The following is a 25,881-nucleotide window of genomic DNA, read 5'->3' as shown; positions in this document are numbered from 1 at the left end:
AGTAAGGGTATCGGAGGTTATGATGTGCAGGTAGGGGAATGGGGTTGAGAGGAAAAGATAGATCAGTCATGATTGAATGATGGAGTAGACATGATGGGCCAAATGGCCTAATTGAACTTATGAACTTATGAAGTGTTCGAGTAACTCAGTGGGTCTGACAGCATCTCTGTAGAACAGGGATCAGTGATGTTTCGGGTCGGGATTATTCTTCAGAATTGAGCTGCCCGATCTACTGAGTTACCCCAGCAATCTGCGTTCTTTTTTGTAAATCAGCATCTGGTTTACAAAACGGCACGGGCGCAGGGGTAGAGTTGCAGTAGGGCGGCATGGTGGCGCAGCGGTAGAGTTGCTGCCTTACAGCGAATGCAGCGCCGGAGACTCGGGTTCGATCCTGACTACGGGCGCCGTCTGCACGGAGTTTGTTCGTTCTCCCCGTGACCTGCGTGGGTTTTCTCCGAGATCTTCGGTTTCCTCCCACACTCCAAAGACGTACAGGTATGTAGGTTAATTGACTGGGTAATATGTAAAAATTGTCCCTAGTGTGTGTAGGATAGTGTTAATGTGTGGGGATCGCTGGGCGGCACGGACTCGGTGGGCCGAAGGGCCTGTTTCCGCGCTGTATCTCTAAATCTAAAAAAAAAATCTGCAGTTCCTTGTTTCTACACTGATGTTCCAATGAGAAAGAATGATATGTGCAGCCAAAATGCATCGAGCAAGATTACTCGCTGGCAATTCCCTCGCTCTCAGCGGCTTATTTGTAACACGAGACAAATGAGGGAGGATGCACGGAGAACTGGGTGAACTTGGAGATGTTTCTATTTCAGGCTTGTATACACTGGAATTTAGAAGGATGAGGGGGGATCTTATTGAAACATATAAGATAATTAGGGGATTGGACACATTAGAGGCAGGATACATGTTCCCAATGTTGGGGGAGTCCAGAACAAGGGGCCACAGTTTAAGAATAAGGGGTAGGCCATTTAGAACGGAGATGAGGAAGAACTTTTTTAGTCAGAGAGTGGTGAAGGTGTGGAATTCTCTGCCTCAGAAGGCAGTGGAGGCCAGTTCGTTGGATGCTTTCAAGAGAGAGCTGGATAGAGCTCTTAAGGATAGCGGAGTGAGGGGGTATGGGGAGAAGGCAGGAACGGGGTACTGATTGAGAGTGATCAGCCATGATCGCATTGAATGGCGGTGCTGGCTCGAAGGGCTGAATGGCCTCCTCCTGCACCTATTGTCTATTGTCTATTTACCAAAGACTTATCGGTGAGCTTTCTGTGGCACCCTAAGCCGTCATTCTTGTGCAGTGATGATGTAAATGTCAGAGAGGTTAGAATTCTTGACCTGATCTTGTGCAGTCAAGTCAAAACCAACACAGGATCTCCATGTAGGAAAAGAAAACTGCAGATGCTGGCTTAAGCTGAAGGTAGGCACAAAATGCTGGAGTAACTCAGCGGGTCAGGCGGCATCTTGGGAGGGAAGGAATGGGTGACGTTTTGGGTCGAGACCCTTCTAGGGTCTCGACCCGAAACGTCACCCATTCCTTCCTTCCCGAGATGCCGCCTGACCCGCTGAGTTGAGTTACTCCAGCATTTTGTGTCTACCATAGGATCTCCACGATTCCAGATGTCACTGAAATCTGAATCCTGACCTGGTGTAAAGTACTCCAGTTTCATCGATGTTACTTTGTCGGTAAAGGTTACGATAATTGAATGAAGAGCTTGTTTTGGTTTGGTTTGGTTTGGTTATGCCGCACGGCAATAGGCCCTTCGGCCCACCGGATCCGCGCCGACCAGCGATCCCTGCACACTTAGCACTATCCTACACGCACTAGGGACAATTTACAATTATAACAAAGCTACTTAACCTACAAACCTGTACGCCTTTGGCGTGTGGGAGGGAACTGGAGATCCTGGGGGAAAAAAAACCCCATGCGGGTGACGGAGGGAACGTGCAAACTCCGCACAGACAGCACCCGTAGTCGGGATCGAACGCGGGTCCCTAGTGCTGTGAGGCAGCAGCTCTACCGCTGCGCCACCGTGCCGCTCCTGAGGTCTGAGGTCGCTGTAGCCTGCTGTCAGCCCATGGGCCGTGGAAACACATGGATATTCCAACTTCTAATTTAGGATCAATTTACAATGAGGCGACACAGTGGCACGGCAGTAGAGCTACTGCCCCACGGCGCCAGAGACCCGATTCCATCCAAACCTCGCGCAGGTTCTCCCCGTGACTGCGTGAGTTTCTTAGGGTGCTCTGGTTTCCTCCCACATCCCAAAGATGTGCAGGTTTGTAGTTTAATTGTCCTGTGTAAATTGCCGCTCTGTGTGTAGGGAGTGCAGGAGAGTGGGACAACATAGACAATAGGTGCAGGAGGAGGCCATTCAGCCCTTCGAGCCAGCACCGCCATTCAATGTGATAATGGCTGATCATGCTCAATCAGTACCCCGTTCCTGCCTTCTCCCCATACCCCCTGACTCCGCTATCCTTAAGAGCTCTATCTAGCTCTCTCTTGAATGCATTCAGAGAATTGGCCTCCACTGCCTTCTGAGGCAGAGAATTCCACAGATTCACAACTCTCTGACTGAAAAAGTTTTTCCTCATCTCAGTTCTAAATGGCCTACCCCTTATTCTTAAACTGTGGCCCCTTGTTCTGGACTCCCCCAACATTGGGAACATGTTTCCTGCCTCTAACGTGTCCAACCCCTTAATAATCTTATATGTTTCAATAAGATCTCCTCTCATCCTTCTAAATTCCAGTGTATACAAGCCTAGTCGCTCCAGTCTTTCAACATATGACAGTCCCGCCATTCCGGGAATTAACCTAGTAATTATGTTTTAACCTATGTTAACCTAGTAACATGGAACAGGGATAAGCAGATGATCGATGGTCAGTGTGCATTTAATGGGCCGAAGGGCCTGCTTCCATGGTGTATCTCTAAACTAAAAAACTAAACTAGTGTGTATATTTTTTTGCAGATGACTACAAGGACTATGGCAACAACTGTGAGAAGATGGGGGCGGAAATTGAAGATTATATCCTTCCTTGTTAATCAGCAATAATGCTGTTTCTGAAAGGTCTCAGAAAATCAAAGAAAAGTTAAACGATTGTATTACATTGTTCTCCTCACACCATCGCGACCTCTCAAAGTTCTCTACAAAGAACGAGAATCTAGTTGCTGTAGTAGCTATAAGATCGTAAGAAAAAACAAAGTGCAGGAGTAGCTTTGCAGTTCAGGCAGCATCGCTGGTGGACATTGATAGGCGACGTTTCAGGTCGGGAACTTAGTTTAGACTCATAAGAGCGTAAGAAAATTGCATATAGAGCTGGCTTTGAATACCTCCTGTAATTTGGACCTCACAATCTTCCGGGGCAGAGACTTCCGGAGATCCACCACCTTCTGCAAGGCATTCCAACTCTGTTTTGAATGGCCTTCTCCTCATCTTGCAACTCCATCCCCTTCCTTATTCAAGGTGCTTCCACTAGTTTAGTTTAGTTTAGAGATACAGCACGGAAACAGGCCCTTTGGCCCACCGAGTCTGTACCGACCAGCGATCCCCACACATTACCACTATCCTACACACACTAAGGACAGTTTCCATTTATACCAAACCAAACTTGTACGTCTTTGGAGTGTGGGAGAAAAACAAATGTCTTGGAGAAATCCCATGCAGGTCACGGGGAGAACGTACAAAAGCTGTACAGACGGCACCCGTAGTCGGGATCGAACCCTGGTCCCTGGCGCTGTAAGGCAGCAACTCTACCGCTGCGCCACTGTGCCATCCTAAGTGCAAACATTTTGATGCATTCCTTGTGTTTCCATGCATTTATGTTTTGTGTAAGGCAAAAGCCCACATGAAGTGGTGTTATAATGGTCAGATAACCTGTTCCACTGATGCATTTCCTCACCTTCCATGTCATGCAGCTAAGCACAGCAATGCATGACAGGAAGTTTGCATTGAGTAAACCCTGGCCTGGAAAACTACAAACCCCACAATGCTTCACCAGACAAATCCCCATCTGCCTTGGCCTTCGCGACTCATAAATGGACTCACAAAATCAAGTTAGATTAAAAAGTACTGAAGAACTTTGGTTGTGATCTTAAGAATACAAAGACATGATGTGCATGCGATCATTAGTGGAGATTCCAGCTGTTATCAGGCAACTGAATCATCCTATCACCAACCAGAGTGTAAGAAAATAACTGCAGATGCTGGTACAAATCGAAGGTATTTATTCACAAAATGCTGGAGTAACTCAGCAGGTCAGGCAGCATCTCAGGAGAGAAGGAATGGGTGACGTTTCGGGTCGAGACCCTTCTTCAGACTTTCTTCAGTCTGAAGAAGGGTCTCGACCCGAAACGTCACCCATTCCTTCTCTCCTGAGATGCTGCCTGACCTGTTGAGTTACTCCAGCATTTTGTGAATATCACCAACCAGAGCAGTCCTGAGCTACTCTCCACCTCATTGGAGATCCTCGGAATGTCCTTAATCGGATTTCACTGGACTTTATTTTGCACTAAATGTTGTTCACATTATTCCCTCCATCAAGTATTTGTACACAGTGGAAGACTCGATTGTAATCATATATTGTCTTTCTGCTGACTGGTTAGCATGCAACAAACACTTTTCACTGTACCTCGGTACACGTGACAATAAACTAAACTCAACTAAACTACACACCGGCTGTGATTCTCCCTGGCTGTTTTTGCCAAGGTTGTGGCACATCTCAAGTTACCGTCCAGCTCAGTCTGAAGAAGGGTCTCGTCCCAAAATGTCAACCATTCCTTCCATCCAGAGATGCTGCCTGTCCCGTTGAGTTACTCCAGCATTTTGTGCTTACCATTAAAATCAATGTAAGGGCCTGTCACTTGAAGAGATGCTCCTCGGGTGTGGCTTCTTCTCTGGACATGCAAACTCCACACAGACAGCACACGAGATCAGGATCGAATCCCGGTCTTGTGCTGGAGCTCTCCCACCTTTTTCAATTCACCTTTGACTCTGGAGCAAATCCAGAACATTTCTAGATGCACCCATCACCAGTGCACACCTTTGGAAATGACTTTCCACTTTCAGGTTGCTTCTAATTCCATTCTATGTTGCTTAACTATGTTACCTATCTACCAGGAGTTTCAAAAAACAGACATGAAGTACAAAAACAGAGTCCGAAGCAGAATAAGTAACCTGAAAGACCCAAAGAATCCCAATTTAAGAAAGAACGTGTTGGCTGGGGCAATAGACCTCCTACACTTTGCAAGGATGTCTGCTGAGGTGAGATTGCATCAAGGGATGAGTTGATGTATGGAATGCATAATAACATGCTTTTTTCTTCCAATCAAAGGTATATCTAGGCATCCTGACCTAGTTGCTTCTATTTCCTGTAGAAATAAGGAACTGCAGATGCTTGTTTACAAACAGAGGTGCAAAGTGCCGAGTATCTCAATAGCATCCCTGGAGAACATGGTTTTGGGTCGGGACCCTTCTTCAGACTTTGCGTCTTTGCTCCTATGTCGTATTCAGCAACAGAGTACGGGTGATTAGCATGGTTCCATAGAAACATAGAAAATAGGTGCAGGAGTAGGCCATTCGGCCCTTCGAGCCTGCACCGCCATTCAATATGATCTTGGCTGATCATCCAGCTCAGTAGCCTGTACCTGCCTTCTCTCCATACCCCCTGATCCCTTTAGCAAAAAGGGCCACATCTAACTCCCTCTTAAATATAGCCAATGAACTGGCCTCAACTACCTTCTGTGGCAGAGAATTCCACAGACTCACCACTCTCTGTGAAGAAATGTTTTCTCATCTCGGTCCTAAAAGACTTCCCCCTTATCCTTAAGCTGTGACCCCTGGTTCTGGACTCCCCCAACATCGGGAACAATCTTCCCGCATCTAGCCTCTCCAACCCATTAAGAATTTTATATGTTTCTATAAGATCCCCCCTCAGTCTTCTAAATTCCAGCGAGTACAAGCCCAGTCTATCCAGTCTTTCCTCATATGCAAGTCCCGCCATCCCAGGGATTAATCTGGTGAACCTTCTCTGTACCCCCTCTAAGGCAAGAACGTCTTTCCTCAGGTTAGGAGACCAAAACTGCACACAACACTCCAGGTGCGGTCTCACCAAGGCCCTGTACAACTGCAGCAGAACCTCCCTGCTCCTAAACTCAAATCCTCTTGCTATGAATGCCAACGTACCATTCGCTTTCTTCACTGCCTGCTGCACCTGCATGCTTGCTTTCAATGACTGGTGCACCATGACACCCAGGTCACGTTGCATCTCCCCTTCTCCCAATCGGTCACCATTCAGGTAATACTCTGCTTTCCTGTTCTTGCCGCCAAAGTGGATAACCTCACATTTATCCACATTATATTGCATCTGCCATGCATTTGCCCACTCGCCTAATCTATCCAAGTCACTCTGCAGCCTCCTAGCATCCTCCTCGCAGCTAACACTGCCACCCAGCTTCGTGTCATCCGCAAACTTAGAGATGTTGCATTCAATTCCCTCGTCCAAATCATTAATATACACTGTAAATAACTGGGGTCCCAGCACTGAGCCTTGCGGTACCCCACTAGTCACTGCCTGCCATTCCGAAAAGGACCCGTTTATTCCTACTCTTTGCTTCCTGTCCGCCAACCAATTTTCTATCCACCTCAAAACTGAACCCTCAATACCGTGTGCTTTAAGTTTGTACACCAATCTCCTATGTGGGACCTTGTCGAAGGCCTTCTGAAAGTCCAGATATAACACATCGACTGGTTCTCCCTTATCCACTCTACTAGTTACATCCTCGAAAAATTCTATAAGATTCGTCAAGACATGATTTTCCTTTGGTAAATCCATGCTGACTTTGTCCGAAGATTTCACCACTTTCCAAATGTGATGCTATCACATCTTTAATAACTGACTAGCATTTTCCCCACTACCGATGTTAGGCTAACTGGTCTATAATTCCCCGTTTTCTCTCTCCCTCCCTTTTTAAAAAGTGGGGTTACATTAGCTACCCTCCAGTCCTCAGGATCTACTCCAGAATCTAAAGAGTTTTGAAAAATTATCACTAATGCATCCACTATTTCTGAGGCTACTTCCTTAAGCACTCTGGGATGCAGCCTATCTGGCCCTGGGGATTTATCTGCCTTTAATCCATTTAATTTACCTAACACCACTTCCCGACTAACCTGGATTTCCCTCAGTTCCTCCATCTCATTAGACCCCCGGTCCCCCGCTATTTCCGGCAGACGGTTTATGTCTTCCTTAGTGAAGACAGAACCAAAGTATTTGTTCAATTGGTCTGCCATCTCCTTGTTCCCTATGATCAATTCACCTGTTTCCGACTGCAAGGGACCTACATTTGCCTTAACTAATCTTTTTCTCTTGACATATCTATAAAAGCTTTTGCAGTTTGTTTTTATGTTCCTTGCCAGTTTCCCCTCATAGTCTATTTTCCATTTCCTAATTAAGCCCTTTGTCCTCCTCTGCTGGACTCTGAATTTCTCCCAGTCCTCTGGTATGCTACTTTTTCTGGCTAATCTGTATGCTTCATCTTTTGTTTTAATACTATCCTTGATTTCCCTTGTTAGCCATGGATGCACTACCTTTCCTGGTTTGTTCTTTTGCCAAACTGGGATGAACACTTGTTGTAGTTCATCCATGCGACCTTTAAATGCCTTCCATTGCATGTCCACCGTCAACACTCAGCATCAATCGCCAGTCTATCTTGGACAATTCACGCCTCATACCCTCAAAGTTACCTTTCTTTAAGTTCAGAACACTTGTTTCTGTATCGACTTTGTCACTCTCCATCCTAATGAAGAACTCTACCATATTATGATCACTCTTGCCCAAGGGGCCTCGCACAACAAGACTGCTAACTAGCCCTTCCTCATTACTCAATATCCAGTCTAGAATGGCCTGTTCTCTCGTTGGATCCTTGACATGTTGGTTTAGAAAACCATCTCTCAAACATTCCAAGAAATCCTCTTCCTCAGCACCCCTGCCAGTTTGGTTCACCCAATCTATATGTAGATTGAAGTCACCCATTATAACTGCTGCACCTTTAGTGCATGCATTTCTAATTTCCTGCTTGATGCCATCCCCAACCTCACTACTGCTGTTAGGTGGCCTGTACACAACTCCCACTAGCGTTTTCTGCCCCTTAGTGTTTCGTAGCTCTACCCAAGCTAATGTCCTTCCTTTCCACTGCTTTAATCTCCTCTCTAACCAGTAACGCTACCCCACCTCCTTTTCCTTTCTGTCTATCCCGCCTGAATATAGAATATCCATGGATGTTGAGCTCCCAGCCTTGGTCACCCTGGAGCCATGTCTCCGTAATCCCAACTATATCATAATCATTAATAACTATCTCCACATTTAATTCATCCACCTTATTACGTACACTCCTTGCATTGAGACACAAAGCCTTCAGGCTTGTTTTTACAACTCTCTTACCCCTTATACAATTATGTTGAAAAGTGGCCCTTTTTGATTTTTGCCCTGGATTTGTCTGCCTACCACTTTTACTTTTCACCTTGCTACCCGTTGCTTCTACCCTCATTTTACACCCCTCTGTCTCTCTGCTCCTGCTCCCATCCCCCTGCCACATTAGTTTAAATCCTCCCCGACAGCACTAGCAAACACTCCCCCTAGGACATTGGTTCCATTCCAGCTCAGGTGCAGACCGTCCTGTTTGTACTTGTCCCACCTCTCCCAGAACTGGTTGCAATGTCCTAAAAATTGGAATCCCTCCCCCTTGCACCATTTTTCAAGCCACGTATTCATCTGAAATATCCTATTCCTACTCTGACTAGCACGTGGCACTGGTAGTAATCCAGAGATTATTACCTTTGAGGTCCTACTTTTTAGTTTATCTCCTAGCTCTCTAAATTCACCTTGTAGGACCTCATCCCGTTTTTTACCTAAATCGTTGGTGCCAACGTGCACCACGACAACTGGCTGCTCACCCTCCCCTTCAGAATGTCCTGCAGCCGCTCAGAGATATCCCTGACCCTTGCACCAGGGAGGCAACATACCATCCTGGAGTCTCGTTTGCGGCTGCAGAAACGCCTATCTATTCCCCTTACAATTGAATCCCCTATCACTATAGCCCTTCCACTCTTTTTCCTCCCCCCTTTTGTCGCAGAGCCACCCACAGTGCCATGAACTTGGCTGCTGCTGCCTTCCCCTGATGAGCCATCTCCCCCAACAGTATCCAAAATGGCATATCTGTTTAGGAGGGAGATGACCGCAGGGGACTCCTGCACTACCTGCCTACTGCTACGCTGGCTAGTGGCCACCCGTTTCCTTTCTGTCTGCTTATCTTTTACCTGTGGTGTGGCCAACTCACTATACGTGCTATCCACGACCTTCTCAGCATCGTGAATGCTCCAGAATGAGTCCAACCGCAGCTCCAACCGTTCAATGCGGTTTGCCAGGAGCTGCAGCTGGACACACTTCCTGCACACGTAGTCATCAGGGACACCGACAATATCCCTGATCTCCCACATGTTGCAGGATGAGTACCCGCATGTGCGGGTACAGCAGTTAGTGTGGGTATTAGTATCAGTATGGTTTACTCGTATGGGTCAGCTCTGGTCATGTTGAACGTGGAGCAGCTCTGAGAGGCCGCATGCAAAGATAGTGGTGAGCCGTCTTTTTGGACCGCTCTAGACCATCTTGTGAACACGCATTAATTTTCGAGCAAGCCGAGGGACATGGTGCTCCTCGTCAGTAAATGCGAGTCTGGCAGTGTTAAGATTAACAGGCTGAATCCTTGGGCCACATGTAGCAGGGCGAGCAAAGGGTAGATTGGGCCCAATTCTCCATGTGAAGTTCACATGGAGAATTGGGCCCAATCTACCCGTTGTTTAGTTTAGCGATACAACGCGAAAACGGGCCCTTTGGCTGACCGATTCAACGCCGACCAATGATCACATGGACACTAGCTCTATCCCACACACTCGAAGCCAATTAGCCCACAAACCTGCAAGTATTTGGAATGTGGGAGGAAACCGGAGCACCCGGAGAAAACCCACGTGGTCACAGAAAGAATATGCAAACTCTGTGCGGACAATACCTCTAGTCAGGATTGAACCTAGGTCTCTGACGCTGTATGGCAGCCACCCTATTTTTTTTTAAGGAGGTTTTTGACAGTCCTGGAATATTGTAGAGAGTTGACAAAGTGAAACTCAGTGACAGATGTACTGCAAAGCAAACACATCGGTGGGAGTCGAAGAGGGGGAAGGACCATGGGAGAAGGGGCCATCACTGGGTGGTGAGGACTCCTTCCCATAGAAAAAGGCAAGGAGGTGCTTCCAAAGATGCTGTCTGACCCACTGAGTTACTCCAGCATTTTCTATCGATCTTCGGTACACTAAGATGGATTCATTTTGGATTAAATAGCAGACGTCATACAAGATGATGGTTTTTTCTTTACAAGTGGGTAATTATATATATTTTTTAACAAAAGCTTTCTTTACGACCCTTGGAGTTGAGTTGAACTATCCAATTATATTTCTGACCTGGAGTTAGCGATTTGAGCCCATGTTTTGAGTTCAGTGTGTGGATGTGCTCTGCGATGAATGAGAATCTAGTTACCGTGATAGGCTTAAGAACATTAAAATAAATTAGATGTAGAGCAAGATTCGAATTGCTCCAGTAATCTGGCCCCATAATCCAGGGGCAGCACTGTGGCACAGCAGTAGAGGTGCTGCCTTACAGCGCCAGAGACCCGGGTTCGAACCTGATTACGGGTGCTGTCTGTATGGCGTTTGTACTTTCTCCCCGTGATCGCGTAGGTTTCTCCCGGTTGCTCCAGTTTTCTCCCACTCTCCAAAGGCGTACAGGTTTGTAGATTAAGTGACTTTGGTAAAAATTGTAAATTGTCCCTAGTGTACATGGATCGCGGGCAGGCACGGACTCCGTGGGCCAAAGGGCCTGTTTCGGCGCTGTACCGCAAAACTAAACTAAACTAAATCCTCTGAGGTAGAGAATTCCAGTGATTACCCACCCTCTGTGAGTCGATCCTACTCCTCTCCATTTTTAAATAGTTACCTCCTAACCTTAGAACTGTGCCTCTTTGTTCAAGATGTTTCCATTATTGGTAAAATCTTGACGTTTTCCTTGCGTTTCAATGCGTATATGTTTTGTGTACGGCAATGGGCCGCAAGTAGTCGTGTAATAATGAGCTGCCAACCGGTCCCACTGATGTGTTTCATCACTTTCCATCTTGTGCTGGTTAGTCTGACAATGCATGACAGGAAGATTACATTAAAATAAGTAAATGTGAAAGGCCTGGATAGAGTGGATGTGGAGAGGATATTTCCACTAGCGGGAGTGTCTAGGACCAGAGGAATTAAAGGACGTTCCTTTAGGAAGATGAGGAATTTCTTTATGAGAGGGTGGTGAATCCAATGGAATTCATTACCACAGAAGGCTGTAAAGGCCAAGTCAGTGAATATTTTTAAGGCAGAGAGAGATAGATTCTTGCTTAGTCTGGGTGTTATGGGGAGAAGGCAGGAGAATGGGGTTAGGAGGGAGAGATAGATCAGCTACAATTGAATGGCAGAGTAGACTTGATGAGCCAAATGGCCTAATTCTGTTCCTATCACTTATGAACTCATGAAATGCTGGCATTGAACTACATATCCCACAATGCCTCATCCACTACACAATCCCACAAATCCTCCTCTGATCTGAGCCCACGTTTGGAGTTCAGTGTGCTGATGTTGTGTGGAGCCAAGCTGAGGTGAAGATCTCAACCCACTCTTCCTTTCTCCAAAGGTGGACACAAAGTGGTGGGGCAACTCAGCGGGTAAGGCCACATCTCTGGAGAAAAGGAACAGGTGACCCCTCGGGTCGGAAGCCTCCTTCAGGCAGTTTGGAGAACCCTTTCTCCAACAGGGGGCATTTGTGGAGTTGTGTCAAGTACTAATAGTTTGACTGTCACTCTTGTTAACTTGTGTCTCTGCAGGAGATGGCCAGCGATGAGTTGAAGGAGCTACGCCAGGTGATAACTAAGGAAGCCATCCGGGAGCATCAGATGGCCAAAACCGGTGGTACCGTATCCAGTCTCTTGCAATGTGGGAAATGCAAAAAGAAAAACTGTACCTACAATCAGGTATGCAGGCATTTTTGCAATAAAACTCATCTGCCAAGCGTCACTGTATTGTGTACAAGGAAAAAATTGAGTGCAAAAGATAAAGCTATAGTATCTCCAATCACATTCAGCCGGGAACTCAAATGGATAATTCATGTCAACCTCCTCCCTATCTCCCCACCGTCATAGAAGCTGTTCTTCAGCCATTTTGATTTATGTCACAATGATATCAAGAAACAGTTGATTGGATGCAGCAAACATAATTGTCCTCAACAACGTGTCAGCGAGAGTGCTAAAGACTTGCTTGTCTGCACAAATTGATGATTGAAAGATGCCGCATGGAAACGAGCCCTTCGGCCCACCAAGTCCATGCTGACCATGAATCACCCGTTCACACTAGTTCTATATCCCACTTTTGTATCCACTCCCTACACATTAGCGGCAGTCTGCAGAGGCCAATTAACCTACGAATCCGCATGTCTCCAGGATAGAACTATAGAGTGATACAGTGTGGAAACAGGCCCTTCAGCCCAGCTTGCCCACACCGGCCAACATGTCCCAGCTACACTAGTCCCACCTGCCAGCATTTGGTCTTTATCCCTCCAAACCTGTCCTATCCATGTACCTGTCTAACTGTTTCTTAAACCTTGGGATAGTCCCAGCCTCAACTACCTCCTCTGGCAGCTTGTTCCATACACCCAGCACTCTTTGTGCGAAATAGTTACCCCTCAGACACCTATTAAATCTTTTCCTCCTTCATCTGAAACCTATGTCCTCTGGTCCTTGATTCACCTTCTCTGGTCAAGAAACTCTGTGCATCTATCCGATATATTCCTCCCATGATGTACACCTCTATAAGATCATCCCTCATCCTCCTGTGCTACTCGACCTCTCCCTATAGGTCAGCCCTTCTAGTCCTGGCACCATCCTCGTAAATCTTCTCTGTACCGCTTCCAGCTTGACAACATCTTTCCTATAACATGGTGTCCAGAACTGAACACAATACTCTAAATGTGGTCTCACCAACGCCTTATACAACTGCAACATGAGCTCCCAACTCCTATACTCAATACTCTGGACTGACGAAGGCCAATGTGGCAAAAGCCTTTTTGGCCACCTTACCTACCTGTGACTCCCACACCTGGGATGCGGGAGGAAACCCACAGGGCGAACATGGAAACTCCACACGGACAGCACCCGAAGGTCAGGATCGAAACCAGCTCTACTGGCCCACCATTGTGCCGCGCTAAGGTGCAGTTAACCACGCTTTTAACCAAACGGTTCCAGTACAACTGTACATTCAGCATCATCAATAACCAGGGAACTGTTCAGACACATTAAGTCTACCCCTATGACCGCATGGGTTTTCTCCGGGTGCTCCAGTCCCCCCCCCACACTTCAAGGATGTACAGGTTTGTAGGTTAATTGGCTTGGTAAAATTGTACATTGCCCCTCGTGTGTGCGGGATAGCGTTAGTGTGCGGGGATCGCTGGTCGGCGCGGACTCGGTGGACTGAAGGGCCTGTTTCGGCTCTGAATAACTAAACTAAACTGATTTAATGAAGATGTTCTTTTGTAAATTCTCTGCACAGGTACAAACACGCAGTGCTGATGAACCAATGACGACGTTTGTTTTTTGCAATGAATGCGGAAACCGTTGGAAGGTTTGTTTTGAGATACTTTCTCTCCGTTCGTTTCCCCGTGTTTATTTCGTTTGTTTAGCGTTTTCATTTGCTCCTCTACCTTTTCTTTCACTTCATTTCACTTAGCCCATCTGTTTCATTCCATAAGTTCATAAGTGAACTTATGAATAGGTTGAACTTACGAGTAACTTATCACAAGTGAGTAGAATTAGGCCATTCGGCCCATCAAGTCTACTCCGCCATTCAATCATGGCTGATCTAGCTCTCCCCCTCAACCCCATTCTCCCGCCTTCTCTCCGCAACCCCTGACATCCAGTTTGTGCCTTCTGGCCCATTCCTCCTCCCTGTTCTCTCTGAGGTGTACTAGCTCATCCTTCACAGATGGGCAGTTTCTGGAGAGTGAGTGTTGATGTGTCCTCCAACCACAAGGATTGCTGCAAGCCCATTCCCTACCCCATCCTCTGTGAAATGCATTTTCAGATTAGATTAGATTTAGATACAGCGCGGAAACAGGCCCTTCGGCCCACCGGGTCCGCGTCGCCCAGCGATACCCGCACATTAACACTATCCTACACACACTAGGGACAATTTTTTTAACATTTAATTAACCCAGCCAATTAACCTACATACCTGTATGTCTTTGGAGTGTGGGAGGAAACCGAAGATCTCTGAGAAAACCCACGCAGGTCACGGGGAGAACATACAAACTCTGTACAGACGGAATGCTAGATAATAGCAAACTCCTCCTGAAGATTTGTTCCTCTTCCCACAGTCTATATTTTTCTCCTTATCTCTGCGGACGGACCACTGCTTTATTTTCTCTGGGGTTTTTTTTTGGTGAAACTAAAATATTTCTATATTTTTTTATTTCAGTTCTGCTGATTGACCGGACAATATTGAAACATTCTTCACTACAATTTAAACTCACCTTTTCAGAAGAGGGAAAAATGAATTCTAGCAAAGCCACAAACGTTTATGGTGCTTCTCTCATTTTTTGCTTTCAACTGATTCAAGAGCAAGTCGGTTCCTAATCAATTCTGCTTTAAGAACTGAACACCCTCTGCAGCTTTAGCACGCTGCAGTTGTTTCTGTTGTGTAAACAGGTGTAGATTTTGGAGATTAAAAACAGAAACACTCAGGAGGTCAGGCAGCATCTGTAGAAGGAGAAGCAACTATCTTTTCTGACCTGAAACATTAGGTCTTGTGCTTCAGGTCTGAAATATTAACTTAAACGTTACCTGAGCTGTTAAGTGTTTTGAGTATCTTCAACTTAGTCACATCTCTCGTGTCTGTTTTATGGTTTCAATGCAGATTTCACGGCCCCATGCTGTGAAATGGCATCAAATCATTTGAAATGTTGTACAGAGCCTAATTTTGTGACGTTTTCAACGTTTGGAAACATGTTACGTTGTTGATTATTTTCCAGGTCTTTGCTTAAGCTGGCCTTTGAAGATTAATTTTTATTTGGAGTAACGAAGAATTTATAATGAGAAAGATTTCTCATTCTTAACAGTTTTTTTTTTTAAAGGTTTGCAGAATTAAAAATACTTCAGAGATTCAACTGAAATAGATCTGTTTTAAAATTCTGTTTGGATCTAACTCTCTTTAGAGTCACCAATAAGAAGAAATTAATTGCATTCTCACGGGAGAGTACTGCATTAGTTTAGGCCCAAATCACAAATCATTTTTTTTGGTAGATCATTGTTCATTTGTATTTATTTTTAAAGAGGGCGTCCTTGCCTTAAAGAGTCCTTGTCTTCTCTTCCAAATCACCTCCCATTTCTAAACTTCTCCATCCACACGCTGTAAACCTTTAGTATAAGAAAATAACTGCAGATGCTGGTACAAATCGAAGGTATTTATTCACAAAATGCTGGAGTAACTCAGCAGGTCAGGCAGCATATCGGGAGAGAAGGAATGGGTGACGTTTTGGGTCGAGACCCTTCTTCAGTCTGAAGAAGGGTCTCGACCCGAAAAATCACCCATTCCTTCTCTCCCGAGATGCTGCCTGACCTGCTGAGTTACTCCAGCATTTTGTGAATAAATACCTTCGCTGTAAACCTTTGTTGAGCTGCGGTTTCATGAGCTACAGTTATCCTTCATTATCTTGTAGACACAGGCACCTGCAAATGCTGGTTTAACAAAAAAAGACCCAAGGTGCTGGAGGAACTCAGCATTTCTGGAGAATATGGATAAGCAACGTTTCGGTCAGGACTCTTCTTCAGACTGAAGAGTCTAATCCACGTTCCCCAGGGATGCTGCCTGACCCATTGAGTTACTCCAGCACTTTATGTCCTCCATTATCTGGCTGGAGAAACAATTCTTCAGTGACAAGCTTGTGGAAGTCACAAAGGTGTCAGAACTAAATCTAATGTATTGGAAGGAACTCTGCAGATGCTGGTTTAAACCAGAGTTAGACACAAAAAGCTGGAGTAACTCAGCGGGTCAGACAGCATCTTTGGAGAAAAGGAATAGGCGACGTTTTGGGTTGAGACCCTTCTTCAGATGGGAACCTTCCCGAAACGTCACCTATTCTTTTCTCCAGAGATGCTGTCTGACCCGCTGAGTTACATAAATAAATCTAATTCTTACAACCAGATAATAAAAGTTTTTAAAAAGGGTCACCAATTTACTGTGCATAGAATGGGCAACTCTGGCTAGATGTATTCCTGTAGGTTTTGTTGTATTTCTACCACCTTCGTTATCTATCTCTCCATCACTATCACTCCACACAAGTGGTGCTTCACTTTCCCTCAGCTAATCAGAGAGTGAAGAGTTTTCAATATTTAGTTTGAATGCTTTCATTATTTAATCGGCCCTCTCCCGCAACATTTCTTGTATTTTTATAACTAATAAACAAAGGTATTCGTAGAAGATTACAACCAAACCATCAATTTTGTTCTTGTTTAGTTTAGTGTAGAGAAACAGCGCGGAAACGGGCCCTTTCTTGGGGCCACCTAGTCCGCACCAACCAGCGATCCCCGCGCATTAACACTATCCTACACACGTTCAGGACAATTTTACATTCAGACCAAGCCAATTAACCTACGTACCTGTAAGAAAATAACTGCAGATGCTGGTACAAATCGAAGGTATTTATTTCACAAAATGCTGGAGTAACTCAGCGGGTCAGGCAGCATCTCAGGAGAGAAGGAATGGGTGATGTTTCGGGCCGAGACCCTTGTTCAGACTGATGTCAGGGGGGCGGGACAAAGGAAGGATATAGGTGGAGACAGGAAGATAGAGGGAAAACTGGGAATGGGGAGGGGAAGAGAGGGACAGAGGAACTATAAAGTTGGAGAAGTCGATGTTCATACCGCCGGGCTGCAAGCTGCCCAAGCGAAACCCTACGTACCTGTACCTCTTTAGAGTGTGGGAGGAAACCGAATATCTTGGAGAAAACCCACGTAGGTCAAGGGGAGAACGTACAAACTCCATACAGACAAGCACCCCTAGTCAGGATCGAACCCGGGTCCCTGGCGCTGTAAGGCACCGACTCTACCGCTGCCCCACTGTGCTGCCCACCTTGCTCCGATTTTTCTTTTCATCTAAACATTGTGTAAAGAAACCTCCTTAGATTCGCGTTTGACCCCTGGAGAATCCCAGTGTGGACAATTGTCTGCTAAAAAGATAGCTAACACGTCCTTGTCAGGTAAAATTTTTAGATGCTTGATATGAAACCTGTGTTTTCTTTCTTAAAAACTATTCCCAGGTAATAGTTTAGCAATGAGTTGGCAAAAAATTGAATCTTTGATTTGTTTATTTAAAATGTAGATTTTTTTTTTCTCCTCTTCAAGCCGGCTTGAAATGTTTGTGCCCAGTAAATTAGTGATTTGTACTTGCTTGCACTCAACCTGTTTCAGAAATATGAGTGTCAACAAATTAAATAAAGCAGCTTATATCTTTTCCATTTTATTTTGAGATAGTATTTTCCTTGTGGATATTTTAACATTCGGTGCAAGTTAATTAATCGCAGTTGGCTGGGTAGCTCGCAGGTGCAGCTGGTAGAGTTGCTGCCTCACATGACCTGTGTTCAACCCTGATCTCAGGTATAGTCTATGTGGAGTTTGCACATTCTCCATGCGAGTGCATGGGTTGCCTCCAGATGCTTTGGTCCCCCCCCCCCCCCCCCCCCCCCCTAACCTTAGAGATACCGAGCGGAAACAGGCCCTTCGGCCCACCGAGTCCGCGCCGACCAGCAATCCCCGGAACAGTAGCACAATCCTACACACCAGGGACAATTTCACCTACAAACCTGTACGTCTTAGGATTATGGGAGAGAACCGGGGCACCCAGAGAAAACCCACGCGGTCACATAGCGAACGAACAAACTCCGCACAGACAGCACCCGTAGTCAGCATCGAACGTGGGTCTCTGGTGCTGTAAGGCAGCAACTCTACCGCTGCGCCACTGTGCTCATCTAAAAAAACGTGTGGGTGCCTGGAGTTAATGGCCAATGTAAATTGCCTGGTAGATTCTTCCCATTCTGCTTCATATCGTCTTTCAGCTTAAAACTTTTTTTCCCTTTTCTAATTTCCCATTTTAATGCCGTTATACAGATTTGCCAACAGAAACGCATATTGCCAATAATTCTTCGGGGTAGAAAATTAAAAATTTGCAGCCTTTTTCTTAATTCGTTCCTAAATTGTCGACTGTTCCTTCTGTGTTAACGGCTGCACAGTCTTCACCCGAATAAAACATCCGGAGGGTATCTACTTCATCAAGCCTGAGAAGAATTCTATATGTTTCCTTTGAATTAAATGAAGTATAAATACTGGCAAGCAGTGGCTGAGCAGATAAATTCTTGAAACTGCACATTCCATCATATAAATGCCTTTTGTTTCCTCAAACTTAAAAACAACTCAATGAGACATCATTGGACGACCTTCTTATCCCAAAACTTAAATTCGTTCAAAGTTCTTTTAAGCCTCTAACAAAGCCAAGTGCTTCCTTACTTTATGTGCAAGAGGGAACTGCAGATGCTGGTTTACAACCGAAGATAGACACAAAATGCTGGAGTAACTCAGCGGGTCAGGCAGCATCTCCGGAGAAAGACCTTTCAGGCCGAGACCCTTCTTCAGACCCTGCTTTAGGCAGATGCCCAAAAGTTTCATAAAGGATTGGATAGATAAAGAATGCATCTTTTAGGAAGAGGAATCTATAGCTTGGGGTCCAGGTAGAAGGCTTTAGCAAACCACCAGACCAAGTGGACCTGTTGGTCCCAAACCTCTCCTGCATTGGTGCAGCACCCTCTACTCTGCCCCCCCCTCCTTCGCCTCCCCTCCCCCTGCTCCCCCCCTCCCTCGCCTCCCCTCCCCCTGCTCCCCCCCTCCCTCCACCCCCTCCGTTCACCCCCGCTCACCTCCCCCTTCCTCCTCTCCCCCCCCCCATCCCTCCCTAGGAGATAGATTTAAACTTTAAAATGTAAATAACTTAAAAAATATAACACCGATTTCAATGAAACTTCTTCCATTAGCACCAAAGGGACGACGGTGAGTAAGGTGGGCTTAGAATTGTTGCGCTATCGTGTATCGTTTTGGCTGTAGTTCAGGAACAAACAAACGAGAGTGCTGGGGATGAGGAAACTGCAGTTTAGTTTAGAGATGCAGCACAGAAACAGGCCCTCCAGCCCACCGAGTCCACGCTGACCATCGATCCCCGCACACTCACACTACTGTACATACACTTGGGAATATGTACAATTATACCAAGCCGATTAACCTACAAACTTATACGTCTTTGGAATGTGGGAGGAAACCGTAGCGCCCGGAGAAAACCCACGCAGGTCACGGGGAGAACGTACTAACTCCATACAGGCTGCGCCACCGTGCCGCCCCTCGTAATGTTTGAGACCTGGTAACTACTTGACAACAATGATAGCTATGAAACTAGGTTGTTGCCAAATGTAATAATTCTACCTTTTTGACTCGGTCACAAAATATTTAACGCAACTTTTTTGCACATTGATTGTGTGGTGGCATGACATCTATCTGTACAAATATACCGCAATCTTCACAACGCCATTGTAACTATTAGTGAACATAACCCTGGAGCATGTGCGACAATTAGACGTGGTAAAACTCTCCAAAATATGTCACGGTAAACTTGTACATGGAACAGTACAGTACAGAGGAGGAGGTTTACCAGAATACTGCCTGGATTAGAAGGTTTCAGCTACAGGGTGAATGAGGTTGCATAGACTTAGATTTTCTTAGATTTAGAGATACAGCGCGGAAACAGGCCCTTCGGCCCACCGGGTCTGCGCCGCCCAGCGATCCCCGCATATTAACACTATCCTACACACACTAGGGACAATTTTTTTACATTTGCCCAGCCAATTAACCTACATACCTGCACGTCTTTGGAGTGTGGGAGGAAACCGAAGATCTCGGAGAAAACCCACGCAGGTCACGGGGAGAAGGTACAAACTCCGTACAGACGGCGCCCGTAGTCAGGATCGAACCTGAGTCTCCGGCGCTGCATTCGCTGTAAGGCAGCAACTCTACCGACTTGGATCCTTCGGCCCACAATGTTTTACGCCGAACATGATGCAGAGTTAAACTAATCTCGTCTGTCTATACAAGATCCATATCCCTCTACTCCTTGCATTTCCATGTGCCTGTCTAAAAGCCTCTTGAACACCACTAACGTATCTGCCTCCAACACCATCCCTGGCAATGCGTTCCAGGCCCCCACCACTCTTTGTGCAAAAATAACTTGCTCGACACATCTCCATAAAACTCCCCGCATTTCACTTTATAGCTATGCCCTCTAGTGTTGGACATTTACACCCTGGGGGAAAAAAAAAAGTTTTGATTGTCTACCCCTCCTTTGCCTCTCATAATTTTAAATATTTCTGTCACATCTCCCTTTCAGAAAAAAATCCAAGTCTTTGCAACCTCTCCTTGTAGCTGAAAACCCTCTAATCCAGACAGTATTATGATAAACCTCCTCTGTGCCCTCTCCAAAGCCTCCACATCTTGCGTGTAATGGGGTGACCAGAACTGCACACAACACTCCAAATGCGGCCTAACCAAAGGGCTGCATCAATTGGAGCCTTTAATTCTTGAACTGAACAGTTAAGGTAGTAGACCTGGCTATTTTGAGTCTCTTTCAAAACGCTGCATAATCTACATTACCAATGATAAATTTCAATGTGAAGCGATATTTTGTTTATTATGAAGACATTATTTACAAATATATTGTACCATTACACACACATATTAATGTACTTGCATTTAACTGTAGGCGATTCTGTTTCATTACACAGAGAAATGTCAACCTAAATATTTGGCTTTTCGAGGTCTAATTTTTGGGCACTAAGCTATCTCTTAGTTCTCCAACATAGCTTACAACAAAACACTATTTGTACTGTTTCTAAAGTTTCTAAGGTTGACTGTTAAATAGTGGCTCTGAAAGTTGGCCACAACACTATACTGATTATTTCATGTGATAAGAGCAGAATTATGCCATTTGGCCCATCAAGTCTACTCCACCATTCAATCATGGCTGGTCTATCTCTCCCTCCTGACCCCATTCTCCTGCCTTCTCCCCATAACCCCGACACCCGTACTAATCAAGAATCTACCTATCTCTGCCGTAAAAATATCCATTGACTTGGTCTCCACAGCCCTCTGTGGCAATGAATTCCACAGATTCACCAACCGGGTGGTGGAATTCACATACTTTGTGGTGGAATTCACATAGTTTAGCCTGATGCATGGTGCCAAAAATGACCACGTGGCAATATGGAAGACTTCTAATCAATCGATGGTTTTCCATGCGTGAGACTGTTGCAATGCAGGAAGCACAGTAGCTGATCTGTACACTATAAACTCTTGCAAACTGCGATGTGATAATGATAAACTAATCAGCTTTACTGTTGCTGTTTGAGGGATGAGCAATAATCTCGCCTCTGGGAGAAAACTCCTCTGATCTTTCTCAAAATAGCTTAATGAGATTGTTATCTCCTTCCACTTGTGAGGATGGAGAGGGTTCCAGTTTAACACGAAGATAGACACAAAATGCTGGAGTAACTCAGTGGGGCAGGCAGCATCTCTGGAGAGAAGGAATGGGTGACGTTTCGGGTCGAGACTTCTTCTGAAGGAGGGTCTCGACCCAAAACACCACCCATTCCTTCTCACCATGCTGGCTGTCCCGCTGAGTTACTCCAGCATTTTGTGTCTATCTTCGGTTTGAATGAATGAATGAATAAGTTTATTGGCCAAGTATGTGCATATACAAGGAATGTGCCTTGGTGCTCCGCTCACAAATGACAACACATACATACAGTTAACAATTAAGACAGCATCTGCAGTTCCTTCCTCAACATTTCATGTTAACACTTACTTTCCAACGGTACAATCCTCTTTCAGAATGCCATTGGAAGGATTAGGTCAAGTTTTTGAATTAGGTCTTTGATTGTACCAAACAACATAAATTGGAGGCCAATGGTTGTTTTCAAATAGTTTCAGTGATACAGTGATTCAACAGGATGAGTTGGACCTACAGCGGAAGAACAGCGTAGGAGGACACCAGGGCTCCTCTTGGCCAGGCCAACCCTGCAACGTTGCCAGGACAACGGACCTTCAAGATCCCTGCACTTACAACAACTGGGACTTGAAAATGGCGCCAAACTATTAGGCCCGGGGGGGGGGGGGGGGGGGGGGGGGGGGGCGCTGTAGGCCTGGACACTGTAGGCCCGGGGGCGCTGTAGGCCCAGAAGCAGTAGGCCTGGACAGTGTAGGCCCGGGGGCTGCTGTAGGTCCGGTCATTGTAGGTCCGGTCATTGTAGGTCCGGAGGCCCCGGGCTCCCCCTAACGGAGGTTGCGTAGCAACCCGCCTCCCGGCCCGGGTAGCCACCATTGGTGGAGCGGGAGCATGTGGCCGTTGGCTGGGTGAGGTCACGTGAGGCGCGGGGCAGTGACATCACCTTGTCCCTTATTTGGGAGTGAGAAAGTTGGCAACCCTACTGTATACTGTCTCAGTGTACCACTGCTATATACACTTGTACTGTATATGAGATGCTTATCTAATACATACCTAAGTGCTTGTGTATAGTAATACTTGTACTGAACAGTATACAAAAATGAATTTTACTGTACCATGTGACAAATAAAGTGCCATACCATAAATTATTTCTAAACATCTTTTGAATGATTCATTTTTGGACAATTCTACAGAAGAGTTTAAGTTAAACAATATATATTTTTTAATCCATTTAGCTGCTGGAAAATGTAAATTCCTGATTCATAAATTTTCAGGAATTGTTGCAGGACAATGATGAGTCAATGCAATGTCTCCGCCCGGCGGGGGCTTCAATGTCGGGAGCCCTGACCCTGACCCCGACGTGGCAACTTCAACAGCCTGACCGCGGGAGAAGACGGCAGGGGAAGAGAAAAGACACTTTGCCCTTCCATCACAGTGAGCAGGTGACTGGAGGAGACTCACTGTGATGGATGTTTCTTTTCTTTAGTTTTGTGTTGGCTTGTGATTGTGTGTGTTATTGCTTATTTTTATTGCTCTTATTGTTGGACTGTGGGTAACGGAATTTCGTCCAAAAGACTTGTTTTTTTCGGATGACAATAAAGTCATATCAATGCTCAAAAAAGGAAAATAATCCAAAACTGGAAAAGTAAAATTGAAAATAAAATTCAAAGAATAGGACAATATTAAAAGCATCTTAAAGAGAAGACCATCTTTCAGCAGGGTTACAATGTTGACAATCCCAGATTTGACCTGCACATTGAGAGAATCACTATTTAAATGTTATGAGCTTATGTGGGTATTAGAGTCACCAGTCTCCATATAATCCAAGTATTCATGGACCTTGAAGAATTTTTGGGACATCAAAATACATAATACAATGGTTGATTCTTTGTAGTTTTTGTTTATGATCCAGTTCAGAGATACTTTTAGATAGACACAAAATGCTGGAGGAACTCAGCGGACCAGACGGCATCTCTGGAAAAAAGGAATAGGTGACGTTTCGGGTCGAGACCCGACTCCAGGATACTTTCCTTGGTCGTCATCTTTGGCAAAATCAGACATTTTTTTGTGCAGTTCAGTTGAACATAGTTTATTGTCACGTGTACTGTGAGGTACAGTAAAAAGTTTTTGTTGCATGCTAACCACTAAAGACAATACATGATTAGGATTGAGCTATTTACAGTGTATAGATCCATGATAAGCGAATAACGTTTAGTGTAAGGTAAAGCCAGTAAAGTCTGTTCAAAGATAGTTGATCAAAGAAAGAAAGGTTATTAAGGAGGTTTAAGCAAGTACCTCAATATTTGGTTTCCATAGCAAGTTGCAATTGTTCTTGTTCTCAGATGGTCCTTCGGCCTTGCTCCCACCCCAGTTCTGTAGATTTAGATTTAGATATACAGCACGGAAACAGGCCCTTCGGCCCACCGAGTCCGCGCCGCCAAGTGATCCCCGCACATTAACACTATCCTACACCCACTAGGGACAATTTTTTACATTTGCCCAGCCAATTAACCCACATACCTGTACGTCTTTGGAGTGTGGGAGGAAACCGAAGAACTCGGAGAAAACCCACGCAGGTCACGGGGAGAACGTACAAACTCCGTACAGTACAGCACCCGTAGTCAGGATCGAACCTGAGTCTCCGGCGCTCCATTCGCTGTAAGGCAGCGACTCTACCGCTGGGCCACCGTGCCGCTTCAGTGGAGGCGTGAGACTCCGATGTGGGACCAGCAGACCAGGCATGGTTGGTTAGGGCCTGGAGGGGTTGGAGGGCGGACAGATTGTTTGGGATGTTGTGTGCTACCTCAGCCGGCTATCAGACCGGCTCCTCTCCCATTTCAGATACTTGAGATGCTCAGATACTTAATCCACCTCTTCAGACTGGGCCGCTGTGGGACAGGGATTCCCATGAGGATGTTGCAATTTTTCCAAGGAAACTTTTGGGAAGAACGTCCTTGAAGCGTTCCTTCCGCCCATGATGGAGCTCAGAGTTGAGCGTCCACCTCAGGGATCTACCATCAGGTATGGGAACAATGTGGCCTGCTAGTTGAGGGCCGACAGAGCATTTACACCAGTGCTGTTGCTTTGGTGACGTGTGTTGGCTTTGAATTTCCTACTTTACCAATGGATTTGGAGGACGTTATGGTGGGAATTGATGATGGTGCTCTTCCAATGCTTTGAGCTGCCCACATCTCCACTCTCCAGTCCACGCAGGAGGGTGAAATTCATTACTGCCGAGTAGACCTTAAGCTTGGTGCTATGTTTGAGATCTCGATCTTCAGTTTTCTAATCAGCCACACTCTGTGCTGATGCAGTGGTGATTTTAGTCCACAACATCTGCCTTAACTGAAGGATGGGTCAGGAGATATAGATATAGGAGATATGTGATTCATAGTTTCCAGGGTCTTGTTGTAAGTAGGGTTGGGGTGGGTGGGGGGGGGGGGGGGGGGGAGCAGAGGGGGAGGGGTGTGGTGGTGCACGTTTGCCCCAGGAAGGCAGGTTGGCACAGGACCATTGTCTTTGGATGGTTGCTGCCTTCCTCCTGAATGCATTCAATAGACAATAGACAATAGACAATAGGTGCAGGAGTAGGCCATTCAGCCCTTCGAGCCAGCACCGCCATTCAATGTGATCATGGCTGATCACTCTCAATCAGTACCCCGTTCCTGCCTTCTCCCCATACCCCCTCACTCCGCTATCCTTAAGAGCTCTATCCAGCTCTCTCTTGACAGCATCCAACGAACTGGCCTCCACTGCCTTCTGAGGCAGAGAATTCCACACCTTCACCACTCTCTGACTGAAAATGTTATTCAAGAGAGAGCTAGATAGAGCTCTTAAGGGTAGCGGAGTCAGGGGGTATGGGGAGAAGGCAGGAACGGGGTACTGATTAAGAATGATCAGCCATGATCACATTGAATGGCGGTGCTGGCTCGAAGGGCCGAATGGCCTCCTCCTGCACCTATTGTCTATTGTATGTTCCAGGAAAGGACTCACTGCCCTTTGGGTGTGGGCAGCTTGATGAGGAAGCACTGCTACACTATCTGAGATGCTGATCTAAGATATATCCAAGTGCTTATGTATAGTGATACTTGCACTGAACTGCATCCAACAATGAATCTCGATAAGTGTGGCAAATAAAGCACCATCCCATCCCATCCCATCCCA

The 25,881-nt window shown here is 45.8% G+C and overlaps 1 protein-coding gene across 3 annotated transcripts in view; it reads left to right on the top strand.

Moving 5' to 3' along the window:
• The window catches only part of LOC144606585 (transcription elongation factor A protein 1-like), a 41,784-nt gene extending 26,118 nt beyond the window's left edge, over positions 1-15,666 (top strand). For all 3 annotated transcript variants that reach the window (XM_078422831.1, XM_078422830.1, XM_078422829.1), the window contains 5 exons: positions 2,974-3,030; positions 5,111-5,265; positions 11,961-12,107; positions 13,678-13,749; positions 14,602-15,666. In XM_078422831.1, coding sequence (XP_078278957.1) covers positions 2,974-3,030; positions 5,111-5,265; positions 11,961-12,107; positions 13,678-13,749; positions 14,602-14,610 — 440 coding nt within the window. In that variant the 3' untranslated portion in view covers positions 14,611-15,666. The remainder of the gene's footprint in view (positions 1-2,973; positions 3,031-5,110; positions 5,266-11,960; positions 12,108-13,677; positions 13,750-14,601) is intronic.
• Positions 15,667-25,881: the final 10,215 nt, after the last annotated feature.

This window comes from Rhinoraja longicauda, chromosome 27, assembly GCF_053455715.1.
Source record: "Rhinoraja longicauda isolate Sanriku21f chromosome 27, sRhiLon1.1, whole genome shotgun sequence".
NCBI classification, from domain to species: Eukaryota; Metazoa; Chordata; class Chondrichthyes; order Rajiformes; family Arhynchobatidae; genus Rhinoraja; species Rhinoraja longicauda.
This window is presented reverse-complemented; position numbering and strand designations above follow the sequence as displayed.